At 42.8% G+C, this 17,563-nt stretch overlaps 1 protein-coding gene across 1 annotated transcript in view; it reads left to right on the top strand.

The window, feature by feature from the left end:
• Nucleotides 1-17,563, top strand: part of Trank1 (tetratricopeptide repeat and ankyrin repeat containing 1) — an 86,946-nt gene that overhangs the window by 19,889 nt on the left and 49,494 nt on the right. Inside the window, exons 2-7 of the mRNA XM_051203067.1 lie at nucleotides 6,521-6,647; nucleotides 9,999-10,149; nucleotides 10,965-11,083; nucleotides 13,147-13,230; nucleotides 13,480-13,618; nucleotides 14,981-15,112. Of these exons, the coding sequence (XP_051059024.1) occupies nucleotides 6,521-6,647; nucleotides 9,999-10,149; nucleotides 10,965-11,083; nucleotides 13,147-13,230; nucleotides 13,480-13,618; nucleotides 14,981-15,112 (752 nt within the window). The remainder of the gene's footprint in view (nucleotides 1-6,520; nucleotides 6,648-9,998; nucleotides 10,150-10,964; nucleotides 11,084-13,146; nucleotides 13,231-13,479; nucleotides 13,619-14,980; nucleotides 15,113-17,563) is intronic.

The following is a 17,563-nucleotide window of genomic DNA, read 5'->3' as shown; positions in this document are numbered from 1 at the left end:
AAAAGTGAACAAAAGTTGATATAGTACTGTAAATATTAACCAAAGTTTTAAACCAAAGGCATATCCAAGCAGATGGCTCAAACTCTAAGCCACACACAAAACCAAAGCAAACAGGAAGCTGGTCTCTACAACTAGAACAAGAGTGTAGCCAATACCAGCTGAAAATGTGCATGTAACTCAGAGTTTTGTCTAGCCATATTCTGGGGCTCTAACCCTTCAACTGACCTGTATGCACATTCCAAGTAACCCATATTTATCCTCAGTAGTGACAAGTCAGAAAGAGCTGCCAAGAGTCAGTCAGCTGGGCGGTGGTGGCACACACCTTTAATCCCAGCAATCCAGAGGTAGAGGCAGGCAGACTTCTGTGAGTTTGAAGCCAGCCTGGTCTACAGACCTAGTTCCAGAATAACCAGAACTACACAGAAAAACCCTGTCTTGAAAACCAAATCAAAACCAAACCAAAACAAAAAAGATGAGCAAATAAGAACTGTCAGTGGAAGAGTAAAGTGTTATGAGGGTGTGCCAAATTGAGGAGTCATGAATAGTTCAGAACAGTTTCCACTTTATCTGAACTAAGAAGAATTTACTAGAAGAGGAATGTAGGAATGTTTTAAAAGTACAATTGGGAGATAGAAGATTTGACCGAGAAGAGCTGAAGGACTTCCCTTTCTCTACCTCTGCCTCCTCTCTTTATCCTTAAATTCATATGGCAGGGGACATCAGGGCTTTGAACATTTGGCCATGCTGGTCAAAGTTCTTTGAGAACTTTCCATTATCATGTAACATCTGTGTTATGGGACAGGCATAATTAAATGCTAAGAGAATTATAAGTTGGGGTGTATCTAATCAAAACCAAAACCAAACAGGTTAATTGTCAGAAACAGGCTGTCAGCAGGGCAGTGAAGTAAGAGTGATATCTGGGCCAGAGTAGCTAGAGGGGTTTTGAAGCTGTAGAAGCTGTGGCAGCCAATATCCAAAATTTACTCTTAGAGACAGCCTAAGACAGTCTAGGTCAACAAAGACCTTTGTTGCCACAGGTGCTTAAAAGGTTGTGTTCAAATGTGTGTGACCACACATGAACATTCGAGATACTACTAACTACAGATCCACCTGGCAGATGATTCTGGGCTGAGCATTTCCCAGCACTAACCAGGCTAGCAAAAGTCAGGGCAATAGACATTCACTCTGGAATGGAATCTCCTAGTTAAGACAAGCTCCCCTGAGAGAAGAAATCTGATTAATGTCTTTAAGATCCTGAATTCCCAACTCCAGGGCTGGTTGAGAAGACATAGGCTAACACCTCTGTCTCTTGTAAGACAGAGAACAGAGACTGTAGTTTTGGTCAAAGACAGATTTGTATGGCATAAGACAAGATGAGAAGGTAACCTCATCCAGTTTTCATTGCTGTTGTTTCAGGGATCCACTGTTCTATCTAGACCCTGGCATGATGGGGACTCCAGTCTGCATGGATGGCTGCAATAGGCTAGTTTAGACATCTTCCCGCATTCTTTCCTATGGATTCACTCTATGACAAATGATACACAAAGATAAAGGAAGTCAAATACTGTCTCACAGAGGAAAAAGATCAAATCAGATTTCAGAGTACTCATAGCCAAAATACGCTTTTGTCCAAAGAACTAGTAGATAAAATGTTTAAAAAATCATTTAAAATGATTTATTTATTTTTATGTGTGTGGTTGTTTGGCTTTTATGTGTGTCTGTACATTCTGTGTGTGCAGGGCCAGAGGCGGCTAGAAGAAGGTGTTAGATCCCTAGAGACTGGACTTATAGACAGTTGTGAGCTGCCATGTGGGTGTTGACTCTTGACCCTGAGCCATCTCTCTAGCTCCACAAAATGAATTATCCATTTGTTATTATTTTTTAATAAAGAGCCAGAGAGTCCTATCACCCTGGCCTTGGAAACCCCATAGCAGAGATTTAGGAGCTGGGAGATCTTTGTCTGAGGTTACAGTCTCTTCCTTTTGACCCGAGACACAGGAGTGATACAGTGTGGGTGGGCTGCCTTCCATCTTGGCCCATGCAACACCTACTGTGACAAATGTCATGTACTTGTAAATATCAGAGAAACATTTGTGCTGGGATTCAGCTAAACTCTTATACTCTTGTTTGATAACATTTATGATCTGATTATCAGGGTCACACACTGAAAAGTGTTGAAAATTCAGGAAAACCCAAACCCTACTTAGTCTCAGTGGTGTGGCTGCTGCCATTTTGTCATATTTTCAATATATTATTTATTGAAAATCTAACTTGGGCTGTCCTGGAACTCACTTTGTAGACCAGGCTGGCCTTGAACTCACAGAGATTCACCTGCCTCTGCCTCCTGAGTGCTGAGATTAAAGGCCACGTGTCACCACTGCCCAGCTCCATTGTATGATTTTTAAAATAGGTGAAGTATGGCATTCTATTGCATGGGTAATCTATAATTGACTCATATCTGTTATGAATGATGAAACATTTAGGATTATTTCCAGTTTTTCACAGTGGTAAACACGTATGAGGCTATTTCCCCTGTGGACAGTTCCCCCAAATTTGAAATCATTTTCATCTCATTGTGCAATAAAGACTGGCCTCAAACTCTAGATGCATTAGCATCTAGAGTGCTGTTTCTATAGCTGGTTGGTTGAAAATTTCTATTGATAGAAAAGTACTTTTAAAGGACAGGTATTGACCCTTTGTCGGTTGTGGGGATTTTCATGTTCTAGCTCTCTGGTAATGGTCAGTTTGATAAATACTTTTTGGGCAAATGGCTGGCAGTATTGGGAAGAGAAACATGCTGCTTTGTTCCCTTGTAAGTAAATTCTTGACATTTTCTCATGTCCTCCTTAGTCATTTCTGTATAAATGAGAAGTGTGGGTTGAGTTTTATGTTCTGACTTGTATATGAGTCATGGGCCTCATTTTCATAAAGTTCTACCTAAGGAAAGTAGTGAGATTCAGAAATCTCCTTCCCAGCTAGCTCATGTATGTCTAACCTAAGCCATCATCATGCCTGCTTAGTTCTGGTCCTTCCTCCAACTCCTTGACAAGACTTGAGATGATACTAGTAAAGAGGATTATTATATACCCAAGACTTGATTTAGTCAACAAGATGCTCAACAGACTTTATGACCCATAGGTACATGGTATACATGGATGACTGTATTATTATTAAATACTCTCCTCACCTCTTTGCCCTCATTACTACCATACTAGAAGTCATGCCTCTTTTGAACCCTGTCTCCCTGGCAGTTGCTTCCTAAGACTCAGCCTCCTGCCTTTATTTAGAGTCCCTGTCATGTAGCTAGGACTGTCAGATCCTTTTTCCCAACCTTTGAGACAAATCTGAGGTGGTCATCTGTACTCTTTCCATGTCTGGCATTCAAATTGTTCTACCACAGGTATTTAAATGGCCTGGTATGCTAGGATACAGAGTGGTAACAGTGACCAAAAGAACTAAGACTGGAAAGAGGAAGGACTTTTTGGAGGATATAAGCATCATGTATGGGTCAGATGTTCCCAGACTTGTTTAATAGTTTTAAGAAGAAAAGGCCTGGCCCCATTTCCTAACTACTTACAGATGAGGTTTTTAAAACTATAGTGCATTCCTGTGTCAGTATGTTATAAGGGAAAGAAAGACTATCTACTGAATTTTACTTGTCCTAAAATGCATAGGATCTAGGTCAGAAACTTGGAATTGATCAGGTATGGGGTAGGCAAGTGACTTGAGCTCCTTGAGTTTGTTTTCACATGTGAACAATGGGAATTATACTTCCTCATGGACTGTGGTGACAAGTGACTGTGATTGTCTTAGTGCTCAGCACTTGCTGGGAATATATTGTCCTGTGCTTGGAAGCAACTTCTAGCAGGCCACCCAGTAAATGGAATGTTCTTGCCACAAGGAAACTGAGAAAGGAAACATCCTCTCAGACGCCCTGCCTTGGCAGGAGGTGTGGGCAGGGTGTGCTGTCTCAAGGCGCTTGGGGTTGGGATGAACTGCGTCTGTGGCCTCTACAAAACTGGCTTGGAGGTGACTGTAGCCCACACAGGTCTGGTAGTAAGCAGCACAGCCACCCTTCCACTTTCTACAGGGTGGACCTCGTTGCTTATGTTCACCTGCTGAAAGAATCTGGCACACAGGTTCTGAAGAGTGTGGACATCTCTTTGGCTACCCAAAAGTATGATGAATATATCCCCATCCTTTTGCAGTTACACAGTGCGGGGGAGCAGCTTTTGTAGTCTTTGTTTCCTTTTGACTAAACAAGGGCTTTTTTGTTTATGTTTTCTGCATATTTCATGTCATCTGGCTTATATTTCTTTTCTCATACCACCTCCTATTGCCCTCTATTCATTGTTAGTACAGAAGGTCAAGGAATGCTATTGAGCAGGGGAAGGCCTGCTAGGAAGCACAGCAGAACTCCCCTCCTATCTGGTTAGGGTCACAGTTCCTGGGGTGGCTGGACCCCTGCTATCTGGTTAGGGTCACAGTTCCTGGGGTGGCTGGACACCCACCATCTGGTTAGGGACACAGTTCCTGGGGTGGCTGGACCCCTGCTATCTGGTTAGGGTCACAGTCCCCCCCCCCCCAGGCTTCTTCACTGTCATTGCTCGAATCTTGGTGATTTCCCTGTCATTTACCCCTGGCCACAGGGCCATACAACAGACTCTGAGGCCACTGGACCTTCCTCACCTCTTCAGCTTTAGGAAACCTGTTTCCAAACATAGTAGTGTCATGTGGCAGGATTAAAAATGATTGAGACTCTTTATTTCTGTAGGTTATAACCACCAATATAATCTTGAGTTACAACTCAAAATTGAGAAAAATAATCATTAATGTATTAAAATATTGGGGGACTAACTAGATGAAAGAATGGAACCTAGCCAGGGTAAGATGTAGATACAAGGGAGGGCAGTGGGAAGGAGGAAGACAAGTAAGAACAAAGAATAATGACAAATACATAAATAGTATGATGAAGCCTATAAAATATTAATTACAAAAGTTCATTTCACATAGAAATAAAAATTAAAATAGCAATATTAGATGCATGAAGATGTGTTTTTATGAATAATAAATTTCCAAAAATAAACAATATCACAAGAAATTTGCTTTTGCAAATCTTGCCTGCTTCTGTATCTAGTTTATTATGATGTCATTTCTGGAAAATTTCCTGTATGCATGAAAGAGCACATGGTGTCTCAGCATTATTGTTCTGTTGGTTTCCTGTTGCCACACTGACAGATTATTACACATGTAGTGGCTTAAGACTATAGATTTGTTTTCTAATGGTTCTGGAGACCAGAAATCTGGGGTTAGCAGTGCTGCTGCTTTGCTGGGAGTGGAGGGGCAGAGGGGAACTCTGAGAGGATGTGCCGTGTCCTTCCCATAGGTAGGTATCACCTGTGTAGTGTGGCACTCCCTCATCCAAAGCCTTTTCTGTTTTGTGAGAGATTTGCTGTTTGTCTTTTATTCCTTTCTCTCTTTGCTTATTATCTGGTGCTGGCCCCACCGCCTCCTGTGTGTCTCTGGGTTATATCCCTCCACTTGGAAGGATAGTTGGGAAGTTAATGAAGGCAGACATACAGAAGGTTGAGAATGGGGACAGTAACAGATAATTATTTTTGCAGTTTTTAAAATATACAATATGTAGGTAATTCTTTTGCATAATGACTTGTTGTTTTCATACTTATAAAATGAAAAGGAAGCCCAGTCTTGTTTTCTCCCTCTGTGTCTAACATCCCAGCAGCATTTGGGCTCCCTCGACACTGTGGTGTGTTTGGAAACTCTTTTCTTCTCCCAGTCTGCTTCCAGCTACCCTGTGTGCTCTGGGTGCAGTCATGGTGGCCCTTGCCCTGCCCTGCTTCAGAGGGCCCTTCTTTGGCTTTCTTCCATCTTTGTCCCTCCTTACAAGCAGGAGTTAGGAGCTAGTGCCTCATTCACCCAGAACTCTTGAGTGCCCTTTGCGACACACAATGGGTACAAGTACCCTGCAATTTCCTTCCTGGAGAGCCTGCCTCCAAACCTGCAGAGACCGCTCGTCTGCAGCCTGTTCTCAGGGATGGCAATGGGGATTGTATAGTCATGTGTTTTGAGAGGCTCTTCCTGTGATAAGGTGTGCATGCAGAGGGTGATGCTACATCTGCACTCTCTAAAGTCTGGGTAGGAATGCCTTCCTATCCCATCAGTATGGCATTGTCCTTTTTACATTTTTCACCAACATCCTCTACAAATGAAGACACTTGTAGTGATCAGTGTGGGGATAGGATTAAGATGTTGAAAGCATTTGTCATTAAAAGTATGAGCAGAGTATTTAGGAGCAGGGAAACGTAGGCTTATATGTTATGAATGCTCCAGGCATTTTAGGGTATTACAAAAGACAGATCTCATATGCATAGCAAGTATTTCCAGCTAAAACCCTTTGCCTGGTGACAGCTGCCAGTTCTAGAGTGGTGGCCTTTGAGGACTGTGTCCTGAATTTGTAGAATGATGGCTTTACTGATTTCTGGGTTGTTCTTGCTCACAGGACTCCCCCTCAGGAATTGGCCGTGCTGTTGTGCAACAAATCCAATGCATTTTACAACGTTGGGAAATGGAACGAGGCTTTTCTTGCTGCCAAAGAGTGTCTCCAATGGGACCCGACCTATGTGAAGGTATGGTTGCGGTGGCTGCTTCCCTCCCCCTACTTAGTTGCTTTCTTCCTTCTTGTCAAAGTAGATGTTCTGTGAATGCTTCTCCTTGAATGTACTTGCTCTTCAGAAGTCCATGGGCTAGGGGAGCCTTACCTCCAGCAGGGTACATACAGGGATGGTGAGTGTTGACGCATGCTGCCTCCCTGGTAGGTGGAGCTCAGTGAGAGCCGGAGGAGCTCTGTAGACCTGATGTACTTGGATGAAGATGCCTGAGCTTCATTTTAGCAAAGCTCCACTTCAGATGGCAGTTGAGTAGAAAGCAGGCCCTTTGGGGGCAGAGGGAAGTTTGAGGGGCTAATGAGACCTTTTAAGTGGTGGTGCGTGTGCACTTTTTTTTGTGTTTTTAGAGAGGGTCTCACTATGCAACCCTGGCCGGCCTGGAACTCATTGTATAGACCAGACTAGCCTTGAATTCAAAGAGATCCTCCTGTTTCTGCCTCCTTGGTGCTGGGATTAAAGGTAGCAACACTATGCCCAGTCTGGTAAGAACTAATTTGATGCTTTTTTAGTTGAAATGTCCTGAGTGCTGGCCCTGTAAGGCAACTTCATCATTGGTATTTCAAGACATACAAAAGGAGTGAGAGACATCATGTCAGACCCTGAGTAATTCATACTCACACTGAAGAGAATAGCCTGGAAGTAAAATATGAGGCTTTAAGTGAAACAGTTGTCTCAGTAGCTATCTGAGGCAGCAGACTATGAAGTGTTAAATTAGTGGTCTGAGTAGTTGAGAAAGGCTCCTCTGTAAACTGGGAAACCACCAAACATTAGCCTTCCTGTTGCATGCTCTGATGTGCATGAGAGTCTAGCTATAAACTCAGCTTCCTCAGCTGTAAAATGAGATGATGCCTGGGTTGCAAGAATCAAGGAGACCCTAAACAAAATAGTTGGCAACAGAGCTCAATGGGAAAAGATGGGGAGGTTGGAACCACAAATGACTTAAATATTAAGAGACAGGCTTGAATATTTTGCATTATAAGTAGGCATTTACTCTTAGTACATGCTAGGAAGGCATTCCTCTACTGAGCTACATTCACAGTGTGGAGGATGGACCCTTAGAAGTTACTGAGTTTGAAAATGGAAGCACATGTCTGAGATTTCTCAGGGGTTTGGTAAGGTGGGAATTAGTGGGGCCTGGCATACCCTCAGTTCTGACCGTGGCCTGAGCAAGTTCTGAATGACGCGCCCAGTTTCCTTGTGTGGTCGCATTCCCAGCTTCGGAAGCGGCCACAGCCACTCCTGCATTCTCACTCAGGGCTCCCAGGTGTCTCTTCTCTTCTCCCCGTCACTTTCTCTGTAGCAGAGGGAGCATGCTACCCTCTTTTAGTCCATTGGCTGGGGCCCCAGTGAATTAAACTGAGGAAAAAGCATGCATTTTATTTGTTGCTATTTTTATGGGTATTTCCTAGAAGAGTCTAATGAAAGAGACAAGCCTGAAAGTTTATGCTATTTTTAACAATAATAGGGGCTTAGGAGTAGGGGCTGCAGCCTGTGGGGGAAATAAATGGAAAGTAAGGGCTGTTTTAGGAAGCAGGTTTGTGTGCAGCCTCCTCAGGGCTGATAGTTTCTCTTCTCTGTGACCTGGCAGCTTCCTCAGTCAGGGGTTTGGTTTACTGTTACTGTCCCCTCAGGAGAACCCTGTATGTAGGGAGAGGGGCACTCCGGGAAGGTGTTGCTCTGTCTCTTTGAATCACAGATGCCTTCATCTTAAAATAATCTTCATGTCAGAGCAACATGTGTGGGGATAGAATATTCCCATCCTCTTCACCCATACAGAATAAAAGATGACATTTTAGATCTGAGGAAGCAAGTAAATGGACATTCTGTGCTAGCTCACATGGTTGGGAAAACCAAAACGAAACAAAACAAAAAAAATCAAAAAAACCAAGTAAACCCAATACAGTACAGATCCCTTTTTGTCAAGTTGTTACTTGAGTTCTTTAGACTGAATTCAAGGAAATGTTGATTCCAATTAGTAAATACTGAGAGATCCAAGGTTAAGTGGAATTTCTGAATGCTTGCTTTTTGCATGAACCCAGGTTGTGACCACTCTCTGTTAATTCTGACAGTAGTCTTGGTGGGTCCCTGCCACTGCAGTTGACAAAACTGGGGAGGCAGTGTTCTTTTACTCTTATGTGGAGTCCTGCATCCATCCATCCATGTCATGTATGTATGTGTGAGTGTCTACTTGTCCATCCATCCCTCTGTGTGCTATCTGTCTGTTTGCCAGGCTATCTGTCTATCCATCCATCCCTGTGTGTGTGTGTGTGTGTGTGCATAATTGTGCCCTAATGTGTGTGGGGTCAGAGGACAACTTGTGGGAGTTGGTCTTGCTTATCTATGTGGGTCTTGAACTCAAATTCAGGTCATCAGGCCTGTCAGTTAGTGCCTTTACTCACAGAGCCATCTTGTTAGCCTCTTCTCCCTTTTAGTTGAGTTGTAATTTTCTTCTTTACAGAAAAAAAAAATAATGATTTTGCCTCTTGTTCCTATTGCTTATAATACAGAGCTCAGTAGCTCTCAGTGCCTGTCAAGCACAGTTTTTTTCTTACATAACGGTGAAAATTATGTTTACTTTGGGTAAAAGGAACAAGGAACAACTGTGTTTACACAGAAGTCTCACTCTTTTCCTGAACACCAGCCATAGGACACTTTTCATTCTCCTGCCCAGACTGTGATTAGCAGTGTGAACAGTACACCATACTCATGCTTCCTTCCCTCTCTGTCATGTTAGATGTTACAGAGGCTACAGCATTGGGCATGGTTACATACTTTCCTAACAGACAAGACGTATCAAAAGACATGGCAGAGTGTAATGTGGGAAGCCTGTGCCTGCTGCTTCTTAGAAGCCTTTCTTGGGACTAGGGAGATGACCTGGGGGAAAGTACTTGTTGTATAATCATACGGACCTCAGTTTGGATCCCCCAGTACCCATATACCTGTAACCCCAACACTAGTTGGAGAGGGAGATAGGTGGATCCTGGGGGCTGGCTGGCCAGCTGGTCAGCCTTGCTGTAATGGTTCAGTGAGAGGTCTTGTCTAAAAAAAAAAAAAAAAAAAAAAAGGAGAGAGCAATAGGGTAAGACACCTGAAATTGACCACTGGCTTCCACAAACACCACACTCACGCGTGCACACACAGACACACACACACACACAGAGAGAGAGAGAGAGACAGAGTGAGTGTGAGAGAAGGGGGAGCTTCTTTGCACACAGTGAGGCTTCTGGAATGGGATCGTCACACATTGAGGTCTTGCTTTTCGTTCCAGATCATAGGTGATGGGAACATCATAGCTTTACTTTCCTTTTCCAGGGATACTATCGAGCCGGTTACTCCTTGCTGCACTTGCTCCAGCCTTATGAAGCTGCTCGTATGTTTTTTGAGGGTCTACGACTTTTGCAGAGAGAACCAGATCATGTGCAGGTTCCTGATTTCCTTGTCGGGGTTTTCACAACCATGAGCAGTAAGTCAAACTGGTAGAAAGTGTTTTAAGTCTTTGTTACTTACCCTGAATGTCTCATAGGAAAATGACTCCAGAATGTTCTTTTGGGGCTAATATATTCAGTTGGAATGAAACTGGTCTTACCAGAAAGCATTTTGGAAGCTTGGAAGCTTTAGTGGCTGTGCCTTTGTGAAAACAGGGAAGCCTGATGACACTAATGACTTAAAGCTTTTGAAGTTTTGCTTTATTTATAGCCTTTAAGTTTCCTTTGTTGCTGTTTAGAGATTTCCTACTTACACTACTTGTCTTACATGATTGTTCTTTCCAGTGACTTTCAAGTATTTTTCTCTAATATGCTAAAAGTTATTCTTTTTAAAGTAACATCATTAATCTTAGTGTGTATGTATTTTCTTTTTCAAGTTTTCAGACTGTGTAGTAAGCCTTCATGTGCTGTGCCATCTTACTGACCCCTTATCAGTTATGAAAATAATCTAGAGGACTGATGAGAAGGGTCCTGTGTGGCATCATAGCTATAATACTCCTTGTTCAGGGATCAGAGGCCTTATTACTCATTCCAGGAGGGCTCAGAGGGACCTTATGTATTACATACCTTGGCCAGAGATGATGCAGTCTACTGCCCTGACAATATCTAGGACCCTGGCTAAACTTAAAGTGATTGTTATTCCATTCAGTCAACACGTAGTTTATACTTTGAGATGAGTTTTCCTCCTGAGATCTTTAACATTTGACTCCATGAAGACTTTATTGGGGACCTTTCCTTAAGGCTCTAGACTTCCCTCACTTGACAGTTTCTAAACTCTGGAATTTTCTTTCAGGTGACGCCGTTGTTTTGCAGAGTTTCTTGCCCTGCTTTGACCATATTTTCTCTATGAGGTTTTCAACAGAAATGTGGCAATCTGTAATAGAGAAGTTGGCAAAGAAAGGATTATGGCATGTGAGTATAGGAAGTGGCTCTCTTACTACAAAAACACACTGTATTAAATAATTTCTTTTCTTGGTACCAAGGGATATAATGTATTAATTGCTTACTTTAATACCAGAATAAAGAATAACTTTATTCTTTTTTAAATTAATTTTTACTTAAATTAAAAAGAATCTTATTTTACATGCCAATCCCAGTTCTCTCTCCCTCCTGTCCTCCTATTCCCCACCACCCCCACTCACTCCTCAGAGAGGGTGAGGCCTCCCATAGGGGACCATCAAAGTCTTTCACATCATTTGGGGCAGGACCTAGGCCCTCCCCCATGTGTCTAGGCTGAGAGAGTATCCCTCCATAGGGAATGGACTCCCAAAGCCCGTTTGTTCACTAGGGATAAATACTGGTTCCACTGCCAGAGGGCCCATAGATTTGCCCAGGCCCCCAACTGACACCCATGTTCAGGGGGCCTAGTTAGGTATTATGCAGGTTCTCCAGCTATCAGACTGGGGTCCATGAACTATCACTTGTTCAGGTCCAGAACAACCTTTAAAAAAAAAAAAAAAAACATTTATTTATTTATTTATTCTCTGTGTGAATGTGCCTGTTTTATGTACAGTGTATGTGATGTGTACTGCTTTGTGAGTACATATGTGAATGTAGATGCATGTGCACATGTGTATGTGCTTGTGTGTGGAGGCCTGAGGTTGTTGTTGAGTATCTTCCTCCATCACTCTTCACCTTATTTTGTTGAACAGGATCTGTCACTGAATTGGAGCTCATTATTCAGCTAGGCTGGTTGGCCAGTGACATTCAGGGATTGACCTGTCTTCTCTTGCCTCCTCTGGAGTTACAGATGTCTGTTTCTGTGCCTGGATTTTTAAGTGGATTCTGGGGACCTAAACTCAGATCCTTGTGCTTGCATGGTATGCCCTTTACCAAGGGAGCCATCTTCATAACACAGGTTTCTGTGTAGTTTTAAGAAACTGCTAATTGGGGAATAACAGCTAAAAGAGACTGGAGTTGCCCTTGAGCCTTAATCCTCCACTTACCTTTTGGACTGATAGTTTCACCTCTGAATCTCAGATTTTCATTTTTAAGTTACAAATTTACTTTACGTTTTTCCTTAGGGTTTTGCTGAGAATTTAAAAAGGATGATTAAGGGCACCCAGTGACAGTCTGTTGTGTGTGTTGATGTGCTAAGCACATCAATTTTTCTAGCTGTGTATGACTTTTTTGCCTGCATCTATGTCTGTGTACTACATGCTTGCCTGGTACCCAAGGCAGGCAGAAGAAGACATCAGGTTCCCTGAAACTGGAGTTACAAATGGTTGTGAGCTGTCATGTGGTTGCTGGGAATTGAACTCTGGTCCTCTGGAAGAGCAGCCATGTTCTTAACCACTGGGCCATCTCTCTTAACTGCTAAGCTAGGGTTTTTTTTTTTTTTTATTATTATAATTGGATATTATCATCTTATACAATCAAGGGAAAGCTCAGGAATCCAGTCTAAAGACGTAGGCCCCAAATCCTGGCTGTGTGTCTAGGTAGTTTTCAAGTACTGGAGACTGAGGCATCTTGTAAAAGCCAGGCCAGTGGTCATGACTGTCAGATCCCTAATTGCATTAGCTTGGGCTGAGTGTGAACAGTGGGCCTGTAAAAGGTGAGCATTGATTGTACATTAAACTGAAAGGATCTAGAAGTAAAACTTGGCCTTAGTCTGAGTTTCTATGTCCCTAGTCCATTGGCAGGGATGTGCATGAGGTAGGTATCTCTAGGCTTGGTCAGACAGAGCTGGGATTTTAGGTTTGTATGATATCAGACTGCCCTCACCCCCTGCCATGATGCTTGATATTGGCAGGATATGAGGGAATGTGGGAGAGCTTTGCTTGAAGTCAGCCAGACTGATGGCTAGACCAAAAGACTAGCTATCGTGACTCAGGCTTACAAACTTTTTAGGTAGCTTAAAAGGTAGATGAAACTTGTCTTTTGTTTGTTGTTGTATCTTACACTAACCTTTCTGCTCTAATAAGCCATGGAGAATATTACTGTGCTAACCCTTTCTTATTCTTTCTTATAAGCAGTCATTTCTACTGTTATCAGCAAGGAAAGATCGACTGCCAAGCGATCTCCTTATGTCTGAGCTGTCACTGAAAAGCCTCTTTGAGGTAAGGGGAGGGGTGATTCTGGAGATGTTTTTTTTTTTTTTTTTTTTTGTAGGAGGCTATGTTGCTTGTGTTTAGGACTTCCCAAGTAGCTGCTTCATTGTAGATGTGTTATTTACAGTGCTCTCAGGCTGAAAATGGTTAATTCATGTTTTACTGATTCAAAAATGTGTGGTTGAAGGACTTTAAGTTTTGTATTGATGAGTAACTTCCATGGTTCTACTTGTATGTACTGTTTTTATTTTTTCTTAGAAGTATATCTTCCTTGGGCTTTATGAGAAAATGGAAGAGGTGCCCAAGCTGGTTCAGTGGCTCATCTCCATTGGTGCCCGTATTGAAAGCATAGGACCCAACCCTCTCCATTCCATCATGCAGCTCTGCATCCAAACGAGTGAGTGTTCTCCCCATCACATACCTACCTAGCTGATTGAGAGCTCAGAGCTCAAAGGGCTCTGCCCAGAGTTGAGCTACTTGAAGGCAGACTGACTATTCTGGTTTTCAGCAAGGTCAAAACGTCTTTACTTCTCCTGGCACCTTGGTAGTTACCAGAGATCTAGCTTGCAAAGATTTTGTGTTTTTAGAGTCTAGATAGAAGGGTAGAGTTCAGAAAGGGATTGGCATAGATAACTGTTAAGACAGAGGTACCTTGTATGGTTCTTTCACTCAGCATGCTTTTCTGTGTCCAGAGGGCCTGCAGCTGTGTTTGGGACAGGCTGGAGGATCCTTGAGGAACATGGACTAATATTGACACAATTGTTTACATTGCCAAGGACTGCATACTCACTCTATCTCCTGTTCTTTCTCCCCCTCCCTCTCTCTCTAAGGACAGAAAGAAGAACCTTTACATGTGCTAGGCAAGCTGTCTGCCACTAAGCTACTCTCACTTTCACACCCTTTCACTTTTGAGACTCTGTTTTGCTAGCTACTTTCTCTGGCTTTGAGTTCATTCTGTAACACAGGCAGACCTTGGATTTGTATTCCTTTTGTCTTGACTTCCAGAGTAGCTGGGACTACAGGCATGTGCCACTAGACTCAACAGGACTTCTGTCTTCATAAGATAGACTCTTTAAAGCTTTATCATTTATTTTACAAATTAAATGTTTAACTGTCATTAATATACATACACTCATACCAACACTTTAGATAGAAACTTGTGTTTTATTGACAGGTGTAAGTTTGACATCTTCCTGAACCAGGAGGAGCCAAGAGAGTTCTGGCTTGGGGCTTTATCCTTCCATTTTTTATTTGTGCTCCACCATTATCCATTTAATATACTCAGAATTTTGTCCATGGTGCAATTCTGCCTCTTATTGATTGGTAGACAAACGTGTAAAAATAGTGTGACCAAAACCAGTCTGATTCTAGACCCATTTTCAAATGAGGAGATTTGTGAAGATTAGAAATTTGCCTATGTCCTAGGGTCAAGACCTGGTCCGTCTCCTCTTTACAATAGCTGGCACCAGATGAGGTTCAGGCTAAATCCTTGCTTAGTTCCTTCCCCAGTCCTGCCCTGCTTTGTTTATGCCCTTTCTCCTGAATTTCTCCTCCTCAGTAAGTTACATGGGAAAGAATCCCTGTCAGTCTTCTAGGAACCTGACCTGAGATTACCATGGAATGCCTCCCTCTCCTCACACCTTTGCTTGGAGAGTAGAAATGTGTGCTATATCCCCATTATGATCCCTTAGTGGTCATACAGTTGATTTACTGTATTGCTTTGCTGTGAAAAATAATATTTGCAACTTATTTCTGCCAGGGGATAGTCAACTTTTCAGATGGATAATGGAGCACAAGCCTGAGTGGAAAAGTCGCATCAACCACAGAGATGATTCCGGCTGCACTGTCCTGCATGTTGCTGCTTCCCACTTCCCTGGGTACTCCATCAAGAGTGAGTAGAGACACTATGTTGGAAGGTGTGTTGTGGGTCCAATGACTGCAGATGTGAGAAGACCCATAAACAGCAAGCTCAGAGGGCCAAACTTTTCCTTGAATTAAATATGACTGGGAGAACAGGCTGCAAGGATGAAGGAGATGGGTGAGAAGAGATTCACTGGGCTCCTATGCTTTTCAAGTGGCTTCTGTGGGGTTGGGGTTAAATGATTGAAGAACATAGGCTTCTGGCCACACTCCCACCCATCCTCCCTTACTGTAGGCTACAAAGTGCCTTTACTTCATGCCAGATTTGTATTGGCTGCCTGGGAGAATCTGTGAATCAGGCAACCGACATGGTCTTTATGGTTCTTAGAACATAACATGGGTATTATGTCCTCATACACACAGTGCTACACAGGCCACATGTAGGAGACACAGACATAGCTGAAGGGGGGCTGGTTATTGTGACATGGAAAGCCTTGCTGAACTCAGAAGGAGGAAAGTTGTTCACTCCCGTGGAGCTCTTTGATGACACTCACTTGCCTCAAACTCTCAGTCCCATCACTACTTCCTCTTGGTTATATAAGAAAACATTATTTTTTTCTTCATATGCAGTGGCACATACTCCTTGCACTGGGGAGACAGAGGCAGGTGGAACTCTTTAGTTCGAGGCCAGTCTGCTCTACATAATGAGATCCTGTCTCAAACAAACACAGAACTTTTTATTTTTCTACAATGATAATGAAATCTCAGTTCTGTGAAATGGAGGTAGCAGGAATGGTGGTGCTTATACTGGGTGCTGTTATCATCTGGAGCAGATTTGGTGAGTGAGGCTGAGCTGTGGTCTTCTGATGACAAGCAACATTGGAAATAGGGATTTCTTCCTTTCTTTAAAACATGAACACCATGGTGTGTGTGTGTGGGGGGGGGGGTGCATGCTGTGTGTAAGTAGAACACAGCTTTTGGGAATTGATTATTTTTCTTCCACTATATAGGTCCCAGGAGCTGAATTAATGTTGTTAGCCTTAGTGGCAAGTGCCTTTACCTGCTGAGTCATCTTACCAGCTCCTGTAATGCCTTTTAAACCAAGCATCAGTTAGTTTTCATTGACCATATGACACCCTACAGATGTGCTGTATAATAAAGTACCAACAGTATGGTGGCTTGCAATGACATCCCCGCTTTGTTTGGTGCCCATTTTTCAGCTCACAGTTCTTGTGGGTCAGTAGTCTGCCTGATGCAACTGGTCTTCTGATTTTTCAGAAAGGCTGAATACAAGCTGTTGGCTTTGGCCGTGTTTTCATCTGGAATTTCAGGTCTGCTTTCAGGCATATTTGGTGGGGCAGAATCTAAGATACTGGGCTAAGGTTTCAATTTTTTTGAATGTTTTCCAGAAGTTGCTCTGAGCTTCTGTAGGCCACACATAGTCACTCCGTGGCATCCTCTACCTTCAAAACCAGCAGGGAAGAACTTCCTGTGCATCAGGTCCCTCTCATCTTTGAGTCTTTGATGATTGGGTTTCCTCTCTGATCTCTAGAGCTTTGGCATCTGACTCATTCCCAGTCTGACCTGCCTTAAGGTTAGCTGACTTGGGATTGGCAGGGTTTCATTGCTGACTATGACTATGATTGGGTATACGTGCACCATGGGGCAGGAATCTTAGGGCTTAGTTTTGTGCCTGTGACAGTAAGGGCTCTGTGGATAGGAAGCCTTAAGTATTTTATTTGTGTGATGAGAGAAGCAGCTGTGAGCACTGCGATGGGAGAAGACAGCAGTGAACGGCTCACACACTTGGCACAGAGATGCTTGTCAGACAGTAAACTTTAGTAAATACTACACAGTGGAGTTGAAAGTTAGCATTGATTTAATTCTCTATACCTCCCTAAGTCCTGGGTACCCCAGGGACATACCTGTTTCAGTCTGAAACCAGTCAGATCTATGATCACTGAGACACCTTGATATTTGCCAGATAGGTATATCAGAGCTCAAATGGAGCTGATAGCTGGGAGGTTGGGGCTAGAAAGTGGTAACAATAACAACAAAAAACCCTGATGCCAAAGCAATTGATACTTTTTTCTTCTATCTCCAGACAGGCTTGTGTGTGTGTCTTTATTATATTTTACATACTCATTATATATAAATAATATATATATATATACATATGTATATATATATATATATGATTTATTTAAAGTTTTTTCTGGAACAATATTCTGTTTCTTCTCCAGGGGATAAAGAAATCTGAAGTCACAGCTTGCTCTTATCCTTACAGCTGTAACTGTTGCCTAGTAACCAGATTTCCCCTCTCTTTGCTTATTGCCAAGGAGAGGGGAGAAAGGTAGAGAGGAGTGCACTTCTGAACTTCTTAAAAGCTATTTTCCTTCCCACTCCACACCAGGACTCCTTGATTTGGGGGAGTTGGGTTGACTGTATGAGGCTGTCATTTAGGCTCCTTAAACGAGAGGAA

This window comes from Phodopus roborovskii, unplaced genomic scaffold, assembly GCF_943737965.1.
Source record: "Phodopus roborovskii unplaced genomic scaffold, PHOROB, whole genome shotgun sequence".
Classification (NCBI taxonomy): domain Eukaryota; kingdom Metazoa; phylum Chordata; class Mammalia; order Rodentia; family Cricetidae; genus Phodopus; species Phodopus roborovskii.
The sequence above is the reverse complement of the archived record's forward strand: the minus strand, read 5'-3'. Positions and strand labels throughout refer to the sequence as shown.